The sequence below is a fragment of the Homarus americanus genome, unplaced genomic scaffold, assembly GCF_018991925.1.
Source record: "Homarus americanus isolate GMGI-L3 unplaced genomic scaffold, GMGI_Hamer_2.0 scaffold45698, whole genome shotgun sequence".
NCBI lineage: Eukaryota > Metazoa > Arthropoda > Malacostraca > Decapoda > Nephropidae > Homarus > Homarus americanus.
Genome location: NW_024735554.1, coordinates 13,184,135 through 13,203,917, shown reverse-complemented (window position 1 = coordinate 13,203,917; position 19,783 = coordinate 13,184,135). Strand labels below are relative to the sequence as shown.

General features: G+C 39.6%; 1 protein-coding gene across 2 annotated transcripts in view; it reads right to left on the bottom strand.

The window, feature by feature from the left end:
• Positions 1-19,783, bottom strand: part of LOC121871536 (cadherin-23-like) — a gene marked incomplete at its 3' end in the record, with an annotated part of 255,663 nt that overhangs the window by 120,020 nt on the left and 115,860 nt on the right. For both annotated transcript variants that reach the window (XM_042373970.1, XM_042373971.1), the window contains 1 exon segment: positions 14,302-14,423. In XM_042373970.1, the coding sequence (XP_042229904.1) occupies positions 14,302-14,423 (122 nt within the window).

The following is a 19,783-nucleotide window of genomic DNA, read 5'->3' as shown; positions in this document are numbered from 1 at the left end:
CATTAATATTATATAAATATGGGCTAAGGACATATATTCATTATATACATTCTATTACCCAGACTATTGAGCATACAGCGACATAAGCATTTGTTCTGTCACACCTCCTAGGGTGGATAGCCCATAAACATTTGTTCATTCACACCTTCTCGGGTGTACAGCCCATAAATCTACAGACTCAACCCTCCGTGTGTGAGTAGGTTGTTTAGAAAATGTCTGTGGTGAAGGATCGGTTACTCTCCAACCACCAGACTCAAGAGAGGACAGCCAGTTTCCCCAGTTCACAGCTAGACACAATACTCTAAAGTCGTGTCATGAGACCAGCTCTCCAGGCTGTACCTCTCTCTAATTATATCAGCTAATTACAAGCTAATAGCTAATGCTCATTAGTCTGTCAATACCAAATAATTGTACAGGCATGACTACCCAATATAACTAGAAAATCACCACATGTGTTTACATTAAACCAAGGAACAACGAGTGAAGAGAACATTATCTGTGTGTCTTGTTTGACTTACAAGCTAAGATAATTACAAGTTCAACCCAGGACAGCTGTGACGATTTCAACTATCAACCAATCTACGACTGTATCAAAGGTGACACGCCGTGAGATTACCTGATATCTCATCCAGTTGCATCAAAGGTACCAGCGACTAACCTACACTCATTCAGGCAAGTGTTAACAAGTAAGATAGTTCGATATCAAACCACAGCTAAAACAAGCTCCCTACAATGATCATTTTAAAGTCAAACTAGAGCAATAACCCAGGCGGTCTCCGCATTAGAGGAGGGTGAAGCGCCAAATTAAAAAAGCTGAAAAAAAGTACAGTCAACCCTCACTTTACGCGGTTAATGTAACCCACAGGATACCTCGGAAAGTGAGAAACGCGTAAAGTGAATAACATAACATATGGGATTAAATGAAATAGAGACCAGCTGACCCCCAAACTCCACTTTTTCCAACACAATACCTATGTTCTAGTAAAAATAACATCTTAATTTTATGATGGTACATGCACACAATTAATACTTAAGAGAAATAGAGAAATACAGTCGCCAAGTTAATGTCCATTCAAATAATGGACTCAACTCCCTCCCCCTCTTCTCACACTACACTCACTGGCTCTTCCCTCTCTGAGAAATTTTGGGGGGAAAACCAGGTATAGTAATAAATAATACCTCAAACTAAAGTTAGGATAATATAATTGACATTGCTGGATTCCTTGTAAGACCAGGAATATTTTGAATACAAATGTCATATATTTTGCACAAAAGATAACATATTTACTCAGAGTAAACATTATATCTAAAATTTGTATGTCAAATGCAAAATCTATGATGTTTATATTCAAAATGATCATCAAATTGTAAGAATTCCAGCAATGTAAATTATATTCTGGCCGGGTAATTTGTATGAATTTTATGAGCTAAAACAAATATCTTCAGTTAATAAAAAAAAAAATAATTCTTCGGACACTATCTGTCAATCAAAGTACCCCACCTTGCCTCTCCCCCTCTTCCAACCGGGCCAGATGGTCGGTCGGTCCCTCCCAACCCTCCCCCCCACCCCCCACCAATCCTCCCTTCAAGAGAAAGGTTGGGTGAAAAAACTAGATTTTAACATTTAGTATTAAATAATACCTCAGATTAAAGTTAGGATAATATAATTGACATTGCTGGATTCCTTGTAAAACCAGGAATATTTTGAATATAAATGTCATATATTTTGCACAAAAGATAACATATTTACTCAGAGTAAACATTATATCTAAAATTTGTATGTCTAATGCAAAATCTATGATGTTTATATTCAAAATGATCATCAAACTGTAAGAATTCCAGCAATGTAAATTATATTCTGGCCGGGTAATTTGTATGAATCTTATGAGCTAAAACAAATATCTTCAGTTAATAAAAAAAAAAAATATTCTTCACACCATGGTGCCAGGTGGTCGGTCGCCGGTCCCTCCCTCCCTCTCACCCCCCACCAACCGTCCCTACCAGATGAATGTGTGGGAATACCAGACTGTTTACCTTTTTAGTAATAAATAATATATCAGACTAAAGTTAGGATAATATAATTGACATTGCTGGATTCCTTGTAAGACCAGGAATATTTTGAATATAAATGTCATATATTTTGCACAAAAGATAACATATTTACTCAGAGTAAACATTATATCTAAAATTTGTATGTCTAATGCAAAATCTATGATGTTTATATTCAAAATGATCATCAAATTGTAAGAATTCCAGCAATGTAAATTATATTCTGGCCGGATAATTTGTATGAATTTTATGAGCTAAATAAAAAAATTATACTTCACCCGTGTAAAGGGGTACACCCACCGCGGAATGTGAGCATCCTGGGTTCTGGCAGGGCACCGTGTAAACGTGGAAACGCGGAATGTGGGACCGCATAAAGTGAGGGTTGACTGTATTTAAAATTTTTCGAAGTTCAAACAACCATAATTCTGTTGTTGTTTTAAGCTAGAGGGTTCATTTTTTTTAAATCGTGCAGCTCAATCCCTCTCGTAGCGAACTGTGAAAACTATAAGTTAGTACTGTGAATAGTTATTATTTTATCGCGAGTTGAATGAGAATAACTACCTGTGATGTACTGTACAATTGTTTGATCTTCAAACCAACAATACAGTAATACCCCGACTTACGCGGTCAATTGAACCCACAGGGTACCGCGTTAAGTAAAATCCGCGCAAATGGAACAACAGAACATATGGGATTAATTCCAATAGAGACTGGCCCGACCCCCAAACTCTATTTTTTCCGACACAATACCTATGTTCTAGTAGAAATAACATCTTAATTTTATGATGGTACATGCACACAATTAATACTTAAGAGAAATAGAGAAATACAATCGCCAAGTTAATGTCCATTCAAATAATGGACTCAACTCCCTCCCCCTCTTCTCACACTACACTGCTGGCTCTTCCCTCTCTGAGAAATTTTGGGGGCAAAACCACTAGATTTTAATAAATAATACCTCAAACTAAAGTTAGGATAATATAATTGACATTGCTGGATTCCTTGTAAGACCAGGAATATTTTGAATATAAATGTCATATTTTGCACAAAAGATAACATATTTACTCAGAGTAAACATTATATCTAAAATTTGTATGTCTAATGCAAAATCTATGATGTTTATATTCAAAATGATCATGAAATTGTACGAATTCCAGCAATGTAAATTATATTCTGGCCAGGAAATTTGTATGAATTTTATGAGCTAAAACAAATATCTTCAGTTAATAAAAAAAAAATATTCTTCACGACACTATCTGTCAATCAAAGTACCCCACCTTGCCTCCCCCCTCTTCCAACCGCGCCAGATGGTCGGTCCGTCCCAACCCTCCCCCCCACCCCCCACCAACCCTCCCTACAAGAGAAATGTTTGGTGAAAAACTAGATTTTAACATTTAGTATTAAATAATACCTCAGATTAAAGTTAGGATAATATAATTGACATTGCTGGATTCCTTGTAAGACCAGGAATATTTTGAAAATAAATGTGATATATTTGCACAAAAGATAACATATTTACTCAGAGTAAACATTATATCTAAAATTTGCATGTCTAATGCAAAATCTATGATGTTTATATTCAAAATGATCATCAAATTGTAAGAATTCCAGCAATATAAATTATATTCTGGCCGGGTAACTTGTATGAATTTTATGAGCTAAATAAAAATAAAAAATATTATACTTCAAGGTATATGAGTAGGAAACCATGTTACGTTAGTTCAAAATATATGAGAAATCGCGTATAGAAACCGCAGAAGGGTAATACTGTATTTGAGTTTACAAATTGTGGTCTACTGTAAAACAAGTTAATGATCACCAAAAACAGCACTAGTCTAACACCTCCCCATAAAAAATGAAATAATAATAAAAAACTCATTTGCCTATCAGTATTTATCTTTCCGTCCCTATTATTGCAAATATCTATTATACAGTATTGGTAAGTACAATGGCATGTAATAATAAGGAAACACCACTACACTACCCCCCAGCATTCCGTAACTAACATAAGAATAAGGAGGAGAAGTTTGCATAATCTCTGGTAAAAACAGTACTGTATTATGATAATAGTATTACAACCTACTTTTGTTTAGTTTCTTTGTTTTATTATCCCTGAAGATTGTAATAAGTAAAAGTTATGTAAATCCTGAGGAGTGCGTATGACTTTAATGGCCTCGTCATGATCAAATTACGTTTGGCTTGGCAACCTCCTGTGCCCACTCGTCAACCCTACGCTGTCTCATCCTGCCTTTTTTTTATAGGGCCTTGGGGGGTAAGCTCATGACCCCTGCAATCTGCATCATGTGGTGCTCCACCACCAACACTAGGCTCCCCAACATCACCAACATTCTCATGCACGTCACCTGCAACATCGCCAGTAGCACTTGTATCACCATAATCAATACTAAATTCACCACCAAAATCACTATCACCAAGCATTACTGGGGTGTACACGTGAGCACTGGCATCAAACACACGCTCAGGAATAATGGGCTCCTGAACCCACACCAGAAGGCCTGGCCTCACTCGAGTCTTGCTCTAATAGTGGGCAGATACTGCACAGCACTTCTCACACCCATGGAACACGAATAACGTCAATGTTACACGAAAAGTCATAAAAAATATCAGTAGAACGTAGCACTGAACCTCCTTATGCTATATCTTGCCAAAACTAAGAAGGAGGCAGCATCTGGGAAGCGGATTGGCGAGGCTGTGACATAGCAAGAAATCTGTTGTGATTGGCTCAAAGGGTATGGTCCGAGGAGGTGCACTGTCATTGGCTCAGCGCTCTGACGGGATGTTGCAACTTTCTTGACCAGCGCACAGTCAGATCGTAGCTCCAGGCCTGAGGTAAATCACACTATTCTAGCTAGAGGGTTACATCCAACACCAACATGTAGAGGAAGGGTGAAAATAGTGACATCCACCAAAAACGCATTTTGACCAGGGTGTCGTTCACCCCTTCTAATGCTACCTCCAAAGTTGAGAATGCTGTACAGATGCGGTAGCTACTTCACTCCTGAGCAGTTGCTTCAAGTATATAAGGGATTCATTTGTCCTAACTTGGAGTACTGCTCTCGTATCTGTCCAACTGTTACATAGGGTGGAATCAAAGGCATTTCGTTTTATTAACTCTCCTCCTTTAGTTGATAATCTTTCTTCCCCTTTTCTTCGCCGCAATGTTCCTTCACTCTCTCTCTTTTACAGGTACTTTAACGGGCAATGCTCAGTGGATTTGGCATCCTGTATACCGCCGGCAAGGCCGTGGGCTCATAACACACGTCTTGCCTGCGGTACCCACCGTTTCTCTGTGGATGTCAGTCACACTAGAATAACCCGTTATATTACATCATGTGTCTCTGTAGGTGTGAGCGTATTAACGGAGTTAATCTCGATTTAGTGAACTATATTATTTCCACGCAACCCCAGCCCCTCTTCAATAGCTACAAATAACTGATTGGTTCCCTATTTTTATATATATATATACAGTTGTACCCCACTTAACGCGGTCAATTGAACCCAGAGGGTCCCGCGTTAAGTGAACAACAGAACATGGGATTAATTCCAATAGAAACCGGCCCGACCCCCAAACTCCACTTTTTGAAGGCACATACCTATGTTGTAGTAAAAATAACATCTTAATTTTATGATGGTACATGCACACAATTAATACTTAAGAGAAATAGAGAAATACAGTCGCCAAGTTAATGTCCATTCAAATAATGGACTCAACCTTGCCTCCCCCCCTCTTCCAACCGCGTGGTCAGTCCCAACCCTCCCCCCCACCCCCCACCAATCCTCCCTTCCAGGGTTTTTAACATTTAGTATTAAATAATACCTCAGATTAAAGTAAGGATAATATAATTGACATTGCTGGATTCCTTGTAAGACCAGGAATATTTTGAATATAAATGTCATATATTTTGCACAAAAGATAACATAGTTAATTTGAGAAAAATTTTTATCTAAAATTTGTATGTCTAATGCAAAAATATGATGTTTATATTCAAAATGATCATCAAATTATAAGAATTCCAGCAATGTAAATTATATTCAGACCGGGTAATTTGTATGAATTTTATGAGCTAAAACAAATATCTTCAGTTAATAAAAAAAAAAATAATTCTTCACGGGGTAACAGATGGTCGGTCGGTCCCTCCCTCCCCCCCACCCCCCACCAACCGTCCCAAGGAGATGTGTGGGATAACCACTAAATTTTAATAAATAATACCTCAAACTAAAGTTAGGATAATATAATTGACATTGCTGGATTCCTTGTAAGACCAGGAATATTTGAATATAAATGTCATATATATTGCACAAAAGATAACATAGTTAATTTGAGAAAAATTTTTATCTAAAATTTGTATGTCTAATGCAAAAATATGATGTTATATTCAAAATGATCACCAAATTATAAGAATTCCAGCAATGTAAATTATATTCTGGCCGGGTAATTTGTATGAATTTTATGAGCTAAAACAGGCAGTCAGGCAGGGTGGGGCAAATCTAAAAATAGCGTCTCGAGCCGGACACTCACCGCGTATATGTGGAAAAAATCCGTGTTAAGTGAAAGTTCAGCTCTGGCGAGGCACCGCGTATATGATAAAACGCGTTAAGTGAACCCGCGTTAGGCGGGGTAAATATATATATATATATATATATATATATATATATATATATATATATATATATATATATATATATATATATATATATATATATATATATATATATATACATTTTAGCGATTCTACATTTCTGGCGGGACCTACGCCAGAACACCAATTTCATTTTATGAGGTGCATCTACTTTATACTCGGCTAGGCCAATGGCGAACTTGAGATCTTTAAGGTTGCCCAATCATCAAAACATTACTGAGTTCTTCACCGCCACCCACAGCCGGCCCAAGTCAGTGATAGTGAGGATACTTGGACTTATATGGACTTTGAAGGGTTTGACAAAGAGCCCTGCAAGCCTCTGTAATTGGATAGTGATACGATTGATACAAGTGATAGGTGAGGGCCAATAATCACTGCCCTCTGCCTAGACCAACCCATCCCGTGTGCCCAACCATCTTTTCTACTAATGTAAGTGTTAAAAGAAACCTAATATTATTACGATATATCTCTTAATTATTAATTGTGTGTGCATACCATCATAAAATTAAGGAGTTATTTTTACACTAGCATGGAAGTATTGTGTCTGAAAAAAGTGGGTTTTTGCAGAATTACGGCCAGTCTCTATTTCAATTAATCTATATGTTTCTGTTGTTCACTTGTATAGGCGTCCGTCAAGTTCAATTGACGTGTAAGCGAAGTTTCACTGTATATATATATATATATATATATATATATATATATATATATATATATATATATATATATATATATATATATATATATATATATATATATATATATATATATATATATATATATATATATATATATAACCGACTTAGAAGCGGGGTTAAGGGACCAAATCGAATTAAATAAGTCCGCATTAGCAATTGCGTAAGTCGATATAGATAAAATCTATTGAAATACAGTACGGTAAGAAATGACTGAATAATGATGGTGGATACAAATTACAGTGAAAGTAATAAATAATAAGGATGGATACTGTGTGACTGAGCATAACCTTCATGCTTAGTCAGCTGAATTGCACGGGGTATTTTCTAATTATACATACTTTGGAACTACATTAACTGGAAGCGTTTCAGTATAGAAAATGCACGTGGCATGTCATTTTTAAATTTTTTTTTTATCTATATCTGGGCGGTCATAAAGTCCCGACAAGTCGTAGAATCCCACGTAGTCGTAAGTCGGGAATCTAAAATTGTACTCTTATATGTATATATATATATATATATACATATATATATATATATATATATATATATATATATATATATATATATATATATATATATATATATATATATATATATATATATATATATATATATATATATATATATATATATATATATATATACACACAGTGAACCCTAGCTTTACGCGGTCAATTGAACCCACGGTGGCCCGCGTAAAGCGAGAAACGCGTCAAGTGAACAACATAACATATGGGATTAATTGAAATAGAGACCGGGCCGACCACCAAACTCCACTTTTTCCCAACACAATACATATGTTTTAGTAAAAATAACATCTTAACTTTATGATGGTATGCACACACACATAATATTGAAGGGAACAATCAATAAGAGAATAATATACTGTAGGTTAGGTTAGAAAAAAACAAGGTTAGGGTCAACACTTACGTTAGTAGAAGAGATGGGTCGGCGTAAGGGAATGGAGGCTGGTTCCGAGGCAGAGGGCAGGCTACTGGCCCTCAGGTGAATCTTCATCAGTCATCCACACTTATTAGTGCCTCCCTGACAAATCCCTAAAAGTCACCATCACTGTCTCTGCCACTATCACTGGCTTGGGCTGGCTGTGATGCGTTGCGGGCGAAGAACTCGGTAATGCTTTGCTGACGGCTGGTGTTGATGTTGTCGTGATACACCTTGATGTAGGGCTCCATTGTCTGCAACAGCTGGGTAGTGAAGACTTCATACCGGTTATCATCAGGGTCGTCGGAAAGGAGGAGCTTGAGTTTCTCAACACACTCGATGGCACCCCTTTCATTACTATGCGATAACTTGCGTTCTTCTTGGGATGACGCACCACCTGCCTCTTCACTGACTTCATCATCATCTAACATCTCGTCGGCAGTCAGATCAGGATCCCTTATCACCTCCAGGATGTCGTCGTTGGTGGTCTCGGAGAAGCCTGCAGCTGTAACACTCTGCGCAGCTTCTCTGGTAAGGTCCACTGCTACTGCAACAGTCTGAACCTCACCAGTCACAGATTGACTCTGCCTCACACCTGGAATACCTTGCAACACATGTTTCCATGCGTGACGAACCGTTGCTACAGACACCTGATACCATGCCTCCACCAAGAAGTCCACAGCTTTCTTGATGTTGAATTTTCTCCAAAAATGTTTCACTAGTACTTCTTGCTCTGCCAACTGTTGTTCCTCGTCATCTTCGCTCTTGCTATCGGTGTCACCCAGGTTACGCAACTCATCCTTGGTGTTGATATAGTCGTTCAAGAGCTTAAATTTCTTTGCAGACAATGCAGCTTTCACATTACAGATCAATTCTTGGTCCATGGGCTGTATTAATGACGTAGTGTTGGGAGGAAGGAAGATCACTTTTACGTTGGGGTGACGATCTAACAGTACGGGCGAGTGTCCTGGTGCGTTGTCAAGCAGCAACAAAATCTTGAATGGAACATTCTGTTGCTCACAGAATTTTTTCACGTCGGGAACGAAACAGTCATCAAACCAGGAGAGGGACAGAGTAGAGAACATCCACGCCTTACGTGCGGTCAGCCAGTGCACATTTAGCCTGGTCATGTCCATGCTCTTGTAGGCGTGCGGCTTGCGTGTTGTGTGGATCACCGATAACTTCAGCTTAAAGGTGCCGGAGGCATTGGTGGTAAACAGGACGGTCATGCGCACCTTCTGCAACTTCTGGCCCCGACACTTGCTGGCAACGAAAGTCTTGGAAGGTAGCTTTTTCCAAAACAGACCACATTCGTCCATGTTAAACACCTGGTAGTCAGTGTACTGTCCTTCCTCCATAATCTCACGTAAAAACGGAGGAAAATCCCTAGCCGCAACACGGTCTGCACTCACTTCTTCACCACCAATGTTAATGTTGGTGATCTTGGTCCTCTTCTTAAATCTCTGCAACCACCCAGAGGAAGCATTGAAGGGTTTGGGCTCTGCAATTCCCATCTTACGTGACAATGCAGCATACAGTTAACGTGCGTAACTCCTTAACTGAGCGCGTGTCCACCGCCATGTTCCGTCACACCTGACAAATCAAGTAGCTCACAAGTAATTTCTCGGTCTTAAGAAGCACCTGGTTGTGGTAATACTTGATCATAGAAGCACCTGTAGACTTAGTGATGTTCATGTGCTCCTTTATCTTGGCTGCATCCTTCTTAATTGTCCGGATCAAAGATTCGTTAACACTATGCTGGCGCGCGAGATCAACCTGTCTTGTTCCTTTCTCCAACTCTTGGATGATCTTGTTTTTAATTTCGTAGCTTAGGGAACGTCGTATCTTCTTTGGCTTAGGGTGACTGGGTCCAGGTAATGCAAGGTTTCTTTGTGGTGGTGGTGGTGGTGGTGGTCCGGTGGAAGCCATTCTTATGGAACAATAGATACCGATATACACGGTGTAGCCTGAAGGGGTGTAATTGACGCGGGTAGGTGAAGGGGCTTGAATGCTCCCGCGGCGGGGCACGTCATAGTACATTAAACCAATCACCGCTAGCGGGGAAGGAGGTAAGGATGTTTGGCCCAATCACAGTCCGATACGTCATATGACGTCACCGATAACGCAATAAAGACATACACTGCGCAACCTACTCGCGCCGCTTACCCAACATGGCGGGATAGAGGGAGAGATGGCAGGAGGTTTGAATGCAAAAATGGCGCGGTGCGAGAGGACCGCCAGCTGTTCTCCGCGTAAAAGAGTACACACACCTCGTATAGTGAGCATTCCGTGTTCGGCAGGGTACCGCATAAACGTGGAAATGCGTAAAAAAACCCCGTGTAAAGCGGGGTAATACTGTATATACAGTCATGCGCCGGTTAACGTCCGACCGAACAACGTCCGATCGCATATACGTCAGTCCCATTCCGCGTTTCCACGTTTACGCGGTGCCCTGCCGGAACCCAGGATGCTCACATTCCGCGGTGCGTGTACCCCTTTACGCGGAGAGCGGCTGGCGAGCCGCGCCATTTTTGGATCCAAACCTCCCGCCATCCGCCATGTTGTGTAAGCGGCGCGAACATGGTGCGCACAAGGTCGCCCAGTCATCAAAACATTACCAGTTCTTCACCCGCCACCCACCACAGCCGGCCCAAGTCAGTGATAGTGATAATTATGGTGAGGATATGGACTTATATGGACTTTGGGGAGTTTGACAAAGAGGCCCTGCAAGCCTCTGTGGTGGATAGTGATACAATTGATACAAGTGACACAGGTGAGGGCCAATAATCTGCCCTCTGCCTCGGAACCAACCGCCCATCCCCGTGTGCCCAGCCATTTTTTCTACTAATGTAAGTGTTAAAAAACCTAATATTATTGATATTTCTCTTAATTATTAATTGTGTGTGCATACCATCATAAAGTTAAGATAATATTTTTACGACAACATAGTTGTGTGTCGTCAAAAAGTGGAGTTTGGGGATCGGCCCGGACTCCATTTCAATTAATCCCATATGTAATGTTATTCACTTTACGCGTTTCTCACTTTACGCGGGACCCTCCGGGTTACATTAACCGCGTAAAGTGAGGGTTAACTGTATATATTTAGTGGGTCTAAATGGTCGTAAAATGGGAAACTTGGGGTTGGGTCTTGGGTGCCTGGAACCAATTAAAATAAATCCCATAGGTTCTGTACTTTCGTTATAGACGGGGTCCCAATTAGGCGCGATAACCAAGGGATGACTGTATATACTTGTGACACTGGCCAGTTGCTTCTGGTGTTATGGTACAGGGGTACCAAGTGACAGCACTAGGATCCCGCTTCCTCTATCAAGGAATAAACAATTAAAATTTAAATTGAAAAAAAAACTTTCAAATAAATTACTATCTTACAAGAATCCCTCTAATGTAAATTATATTCACCCAGGTCGTTTGGGTGGAAAATTATGAGAAGAGCTTAGTCACTCTTAAGTAATGATAAATAAACACGCAGGCAGGCCTTCAGCGCCAACTGTCAAATCTTATTTCAAATAAATAAACAAACAAAAGCTAGACATTATGTCACCTCACCTCCCGCCCCCTTCCCCCCACCCCCTTCGTCCCACCACCCTCGTGTTCAAGATAAAAGATTGGTGATTTCTTTATGTTTATTTTGTATAATATCTCAGACTAGAGTTACGATAATATAATTTGCATTGCTGAAATCCTTGCAAGACAGAGATTAATTTGAATATAAGCGTCATATATTTTGCTCAAGATATAAAAAATGTAGTAATTAGTGTACAATGTACATTTTATAAAAAGTTTTTCAACTGTATTTTTGGGTAGATTTACACAAATTTCTTCATTTATTTTCACCCATTTACATTCGCACACCATACTAAAATAAACGTAAAATAAATTAGTGCAAAGCTGGACTGCACATGTACTAATTTGATTACGATACTAAAATTGTTATGTCTAGTGCGAATTACAACATGTTTATATTCAAATAAATCAGTATCTTACAAGGATCCCAGCTATGTTAATTATATATTCCTAGGTCATATCACTAGCATTTTAAAATGAAAGAAGCTTAGTAGGACTGTTAAATAAACACACAGAGACCTTCGGCTCAAACTTATCACCTCAACCCCCCCACCCCTGACCCCTCGCTGGGTGAGTGGAGCCTTCAGTCCCCCAGCCAGGCTTTTAGGCTTACAGTTTTTATCTTCTATAATATCTCAGAATAAAGTTAGGAGATTATAATTTGCATTGCTGGAATCCTTGTAAGACAGCCAATAATTTGAATATAAACGTCATATATTTTACTCAAGAGATAAAAATTGTTGTACATTAGTGTACAGTATAGTACATTTTATAAAAAAGTTTTTCAACTGTATTTTTGGGTAGATTTACATAGATTTCTTAGTGCAAAGCTGGAGTGCACATGTACTAATTTGGTTACGGTACGAAAATTGTTTTGTCTAGTGCAAATTATAGCCTGTTTATATTCAAATAAATCAGTATGTTACAAGAATCCCAGCTATGTTAATTATATTCACCCAGGTCATTTCACTGGCTTTATATAAGAGAGAAGCTTAGTCACCTAAGAACTGATAAATATACACGCTTTAGACCTGGGCCTGTGCCAACTGTCAAACGTACTACCTCCCCTCCCCCCACGCCCCCTCACACCCTCTCTCTCCCCCATCTACTGGTGTTGCTGGAATCCTTGTAAAACAGTGAATAATTTTAATATAAACGTCATGTATTTTGCACAAGAGATAAAAATTAATCACATGTATCACATTACAGATAGTGATTTAAGAGTAAAAGTGCATATGTACAGTACGTATATAGTATTCCACATACACGTAAGTATAAATAAAAAGTTTATATGATGATCGGACAACGTCCATTTCGGTTAACGTCACGTTTCCAAGAACGTATCTAGGACGTTAACCGGCGCATGATTGTGTGTGTGTGTGTGTATATATATATATATATATATATATATATATATATATATATATATATATATATATATATATATATATATATATATATATATATATATATATATATATATATATATATATATATATATATATATATATATATATATATATATATATATACACACAGTCGGCCCTTAACATACGCGGGGGTTAGGTAACAGAGATACCCGTGAATGTTAAGAATCCGCGTATTTTTGCTGGCCCCCCATGTCCTTATTTACCGTATACTGTATACCTGTGTGTAGTTCGAGTTTTTAAGACCAAATTTTTGGGCCAAAAATTGGGGGTCGACCTCTAAATGGGTAATAGTTTCGTTAGGTTGAAAAATATTTACCAGTAACTACCAGTAAGCAATGGAAACGACGCACCACCAGCTGTGAGTGTCGGTACAGTTGCCAGGGCAGATCTCTTGCGTCATCATAGCATGCCCAAAGAAGCCAAATGCATGGTATGGTAGCACAGGACGATGAAAAACATAAAGTATTCATTTTTTAAGGTTTATTTATAGATACATAAATTTTTGTTCATTACATTTGAAACATCAATCTTTGTTAATTAAATTTGAAACAAAAGAAAACTACGATACCGTATTTCTAAATACCGGATATTTTCATTAAAATATTACATCACAAGTATATTTTACCTTAACTTGACTGAATGAATGTATTCTCAGAAATAAATATGGAAATGTAATATTGGCGGACTAATACTACAGCTGGTGGACCGCCAAATGCAAGTGAAAACATGTTGAGGTCAGCTCGTAAGAAACTCGTTAATCGAGGGATTGCTCGTTAACTGAAGTTAAGAATCTTATGGAAGGTAACTCGTTAACCAAAATCTCGTTAACCGAGGCGCTCGTTAACCGAGGGACCACTGTAATAATAATAATTTGGTCATCGTCGCACCAATAGACAAACATAAATAAAACTTACACAACTTCACAATGAAACATCTTACCTTCCTCAAAGACTCGGCCACAACAAGAGGATCATCTTCTGGGCTCCAAGAAAAATTTTCTGGACCGTTGTCATTTTCATCTAACACATTAATATAGATGTGGCAATCTTCAGTTGAGAGCACTGTGGAAACAAGGAACACATTAATTTTTTTTTAACTTCACATTCAAATGATTCATTCAGAAATAAGATGTTATATATATATACACAATAGAAACTCGATAAATTGGACTAATTAGGGCAGACACTAGACAGTAAAATGCAAAAGTCAGAAAAAAGTGAATACAGTACAGTGAACCCTCACTTTATGCGGTTAATTGAACCCACGGCGGCCCGCGTAAAGTGAGAAACGCGTAAAGTGAACAACATAACATATGGGATTAATTGAAATAGAAACCGGGCCGACCCCCAAACTCCACTTTTTCCCGACACAATACGTACGTTTTACTAAAAATAACATCTTAACTTTAAGATGGTATTCACCCACACATAATATAGAAGGGAACAATCAATAAGAGAATAATAAACTGAAGGGTAGGTTAGAAAAAAACAAGGTTGGGGTTAACACTTACATTAGAAGAAGAGATGGGTCGGCGTAGGGGAATGGAGGCTGGTTCCGAGGCAGAGGGCAGGCTACTGGCCCTCAGGTGAGTCTTCATCGGTGTCATCCACACTTACTAGTGCCTCCCTGACAAATCCCTCAAAGTCATCATCACTGTCTCTGCCTCTGTCACTATCACTGGCTTGGGCTGGCTGTGGTGGGTTGCGGGCGAAGAACTCTGTTATGCTTTGCTGACGGCTGGTGTTTATGTTGTCGTGATAAACCTTGATGTAGGGCTCCATAGTCTGCAACAGCTGGGTAGTGAAGATTTCAAACCTGTTTGCGCCAGGGTCGTCGGAAAGGAGGAGCTTGACTTTCTCGATACATTCGATGGCACCCCTTACATTACTATGGGATAAGCGGCGTTCTTCTTGGGAGGACGCACCACCTGCCTCTTCACTGACGTCATCATCATCTACTATCTCGTCGGTAGTCACATCAGGATCCCTTACCACCTCCAGGATGTCGTCGTTGGTGGTCGCGGAAGAGCCTGCAGCTGTAACACTCTGCGCAGCTTCTCTGGCAAGGTCCACTGCTACTGCAACAGTCTGAACCTCACCAGTCACAGATTTACTCTGCCTAACACCCGGAATGCCTTGCAACACATGTCTCCATGCGTGACGAACAGTTGCTACAGACAGCTGATCCCATGCCTCCACCAAGAAGTCCACAGCTTTCTTGACGTTGAATGTTCTCCAGAATTGTTTAAAAAGTACTTCTTGCTCTGCCAACTGTTGATTCTCGTCGTCTTCGCTCTTGCTATCGGTGTTGGTGTCACTCAGGGTACGCAACTCTTCCTTGGTGTTGGTGTAGTCGCTCAGGAGGTTGAATTTTTTAGCAGAGAATGCAGCTTTTACATTACAGATCAATTCTTGGTCCATGGGCTGTATTATAGACGTAGTGTTGGGAGGAAGGAAGACCACTTTTACGTTGGGGTGACGATCTAACAGTAGGGGCAAGTGTCCTGGTGCGTTGTCAAGCAGCAACAAAATCTTGAATGGCACATTCTGTTGCTCACAGAATTTCTTCACATCGGGAACGAAACAGTCATCAAACCAGGAGAGGGACAGTGTAGAGAACATCCACGCCTTACGTGCGGTCAGCCAGTGGACAGTTAGCTTGGTTATGTCCATGCTCTTGTAGGTGTGCGGCTTGCGTGCTGTGTGGATCACCAATAACTTGAGCTTACAGGTACCAGAGGCATTGGTGGTAAACAGGAGGGTGATGCTCTCCTTCTGCAACTTCCGGCCCCGACACTTGCTGGCATTCTTCACAACGAAGGTCTTGGAAGGTAGCTTTTTCCAAAAAAGACCAGATTCGTCCATGTTAAACACCTGGTCGTCGGTGTACTGTCCTTCCTCCATAATCTCACGTAAAAATGGAGGAAATTCCCTAGCCGCAACACGGTCAGCACTAGCTTCTTCACCACCAATGTTGATATTGGTGATCTTGTTCCTCTTCTTAAACCTCTGTAACCACCCAGAGGAAGCATTAAAGGGTTTGGGCTCTGTAATTCCCATCTTTCGTGACACTGCAGCATACAGTTCATGTGCGTACTCCTTAACTGAGCGCGTGTCCACCGCCATGTTCCGTCGCGCCTGACGCACCAAGTAGCTCACAAGTAATTTTTCCGTCTTGAGAAGCACCTGGTTGTGGAAATAATTGATCATAGAAGCACCTGTAGACTTTGTGATGTTCATGTGCTCCTTTATCTTGGCTGCATCCTTCTTAATTGTCCTGATAGTTGATTCGTTAACACCATGCTGGCGCGCGAGATCAACCTGTCTTGTTCCTTTCTCCAACTCTTGTATGATCTTATATTTGATTTCGTAGCTTAAGGAACGTCATGTCTTCTTTGGCTTAGGGCGGCTGGGTCCAGGTAATGCAAGGTTTCTTTGTGGTGGTGGTGGTGGTCCGGTGGAAGCCATTCTTATGGAACAATGGATACCGATATACACGGTGTAGCCGGGCGGGGTGTAACTGACGCGGTAGGTCAAGGGGCTTGAACGCTCCTTCGGCGGGGCACGTCATAGTACTACATTAAACCAATCACAGCTAGCAGGGAGGGAGGTAAGGATGCTTTGCCCAATGACAGTCCGCTACGTCATATGACGTCACCGATAACGCAACAAAGACATACACTGCGCAACCTACTCGCGCCGCTTACACAACATGGCGGATGGCGGGAGAGGGCGGGAGGTTTGGATCCAAAAATGGCGCGGCGCGAGAAGACCGCCAGCCGCTCTCCGCGTAAAGGGGTACACGCACCGCGGAAAGTGAGCATTCCGTGTTCGGCAGGGTACCGCATAAACGTGGAAACGCGTAAAGTGGGACCGCGTAAAGCGAGGGTTGACTGTATATGGGGAGGGGGTGTTGGAAATAACACTGCTTATCTGAAGTGTTTAAAGAAAATCAGTTTTTATGTTATGATATTACTGCACTTCAACATCTAAGGTCTTTAAATGCATAACAAGGTTATTATAAGAATATTACATCAACAATAAAAAAGTATAAAACTACTCTATGGGTTGAAAATCAGACATAAGTCTGGTTGTCACCAACTGTTTTCACCGATATGATTGTTATTTACTGTCAAGTGTTATATGTAAGTAACCACAGAATTTGTCTTATGAATAAAGAAAAAACTGTATACTGTACAGTACTATAAAGATAAAAATAAAAACAAATACGTGTAGGAGTATATTGTATGTGGAAGATGAGTGTTTATCTTGGAGCAGCTAGCAGAGGTGTACAAGTAGCCAAACTGAGCCATCATATAACAACCAAAGATAGTAAATAAAGTTTTAAATAAGGTATCTTCATATCAAATACTATAGTGTATTATTGTGACCCCTGTTGTAAGCTGGTCTGCTGAAAGTTCTAACAGGAATGCATCTTGAATAAATATCCTTCTCATACAGCTTATCCTTTTATTTTCAAGTCATATGAAAATTACATACAGTGCTGTATTGCATTTAGAGACGTAGGTACAAAGCTAGACGTCGCATTCTGGACTTTATCACAAAACTGTTTCTTAGAAAAAAAAAAGCTTTTTTTTCTATTACTGAAGATGTTTTATTAATCATGATGAACCATAAACCATAAAGGGCCAATCATATGAGAATATAATACTGAATCAATAAATAAATAAACCTGACGAATGCAGCAACACCTGATAACCCCCAGCCTGCTTACATACTCAAGTGTCTTAGTTCTCAGTAGGCCTATAGCAAATCTGATTAAGACCACTGTATAGTATTCAGTAAGTGTGGTTCATTTCATAAGATTTATTTACTAATCTTCCCCATTTCTTATTGTTATTATTATTATAATTATTTTGTATTTCTGGTGACCAGAGCAACTCAGATTCCGAAAAAAGCGAATTCCGAAATACTGAAGTCCGATTTATTGAGATTTTAACTGTACCAGTGGTCCCTCGGTTAACGAACACAATTCGTTCCAGAAGGTCGTTCGTTAACCGAAAATTTCGTTAACCAAAACCATTGTTTCAATGGGATTTAGGGTAATTGGTTCCAGCTCACCGAAAATTACATACAAACTAAAAATAAATGCAGTAAAGTACACTTACATTGAGGTGTGCATGTAGAAGGCTCCTGGTTGATGATGATGATGATGGGAATTAGAATGGAGGTGGAGGAGAAGGTGTAATTCAAGATTATTTTCTTTACATCAACACTCCATTGCATTATATATTGTCAATATGTAAAATAAACTTCAGAATGACCAATAATTGTACTGTACTGTAAAAATAGTTTATGTTCAAGAGAGTCTCAAGCAATATGTTACCTCTACTGAGCAGAGACACAAACTGAAGCCATTCTGGGGAAGTCAAGCGGCTGTTTGGCTAGGTAAAAACTAGTTCCCTGTACTTCAATTATGATAAATAATTGTTAGAATGACTAAAAACTTTAATATAAGACTTGGAAAATTATTGAATAGTACAACCTTCCTGATATTTACTGAAATGGTAACAAATTTAAGCCCTAAAACCGATTACTGTATTGGCGGACTAATACTACAGCTGGTGAACAGGCAAAAGCAGGCGAAAACATGTTGTCAAAAATTCGAAAGGAATTCGTTAACCGAAATTTTTTCATTAACCGAAGTGAAGAATCTTATGGAAGGTAATTCGTTAACCGAAATTTCGTTAATCGAGGCGTTCATTAATCAAGGGATCACTGTATATATACAGTATAGTCTCGGTTTACACAGATTTCCTTTACGCGGCACCTGGCCAGACCGGCAATTATTAGTTACGCGGTACATTCCATCACTTACGCGAGAAGCGGCGCGGGCAGGGTGAGTGCTAGGTCGCCCAGTCAACAAAACATTACCGAGCTCTTCACCCACCACAGCCAGCCCAAGTCAGTGATAGTGAGGATATGGACTTTGAGGGGTTTGACAAAGCCTCTGTGGTGGATAGTGATACAGGTGAGAGCCAATAATCTGCCCTCTGCCTCGGAACCAACCCCCCATCCCCGTGTGCCCAGCCATCTCTTCTACTAACGTAAGTGTTAAAAAACCTAGATAAGTTCTTGGAAACGTGACGTTAACCGAAATGGACGAAATGGAGGTTGTCCGATCATCACATAAATTTTGTATTGATACTTACGTGTATGTGGAATACTATATACGTACATATACACTCTTACTCTTAAATCACTACTGTAATGTGATACAAGTGATTAATTTTTATCTCTTGTGCAAAATATATGACGTTTATATTCAAATTATTCACTGTCTTGCAAGGATTCCAGCAATGCAAATTATATTCTCCTAACTTTAGTCTGTGATATTATATAAGATAAAAACTGTAATCCTATTACCACCAAACCCTTGCTGGGAGGGGGGGGGGAGGAGG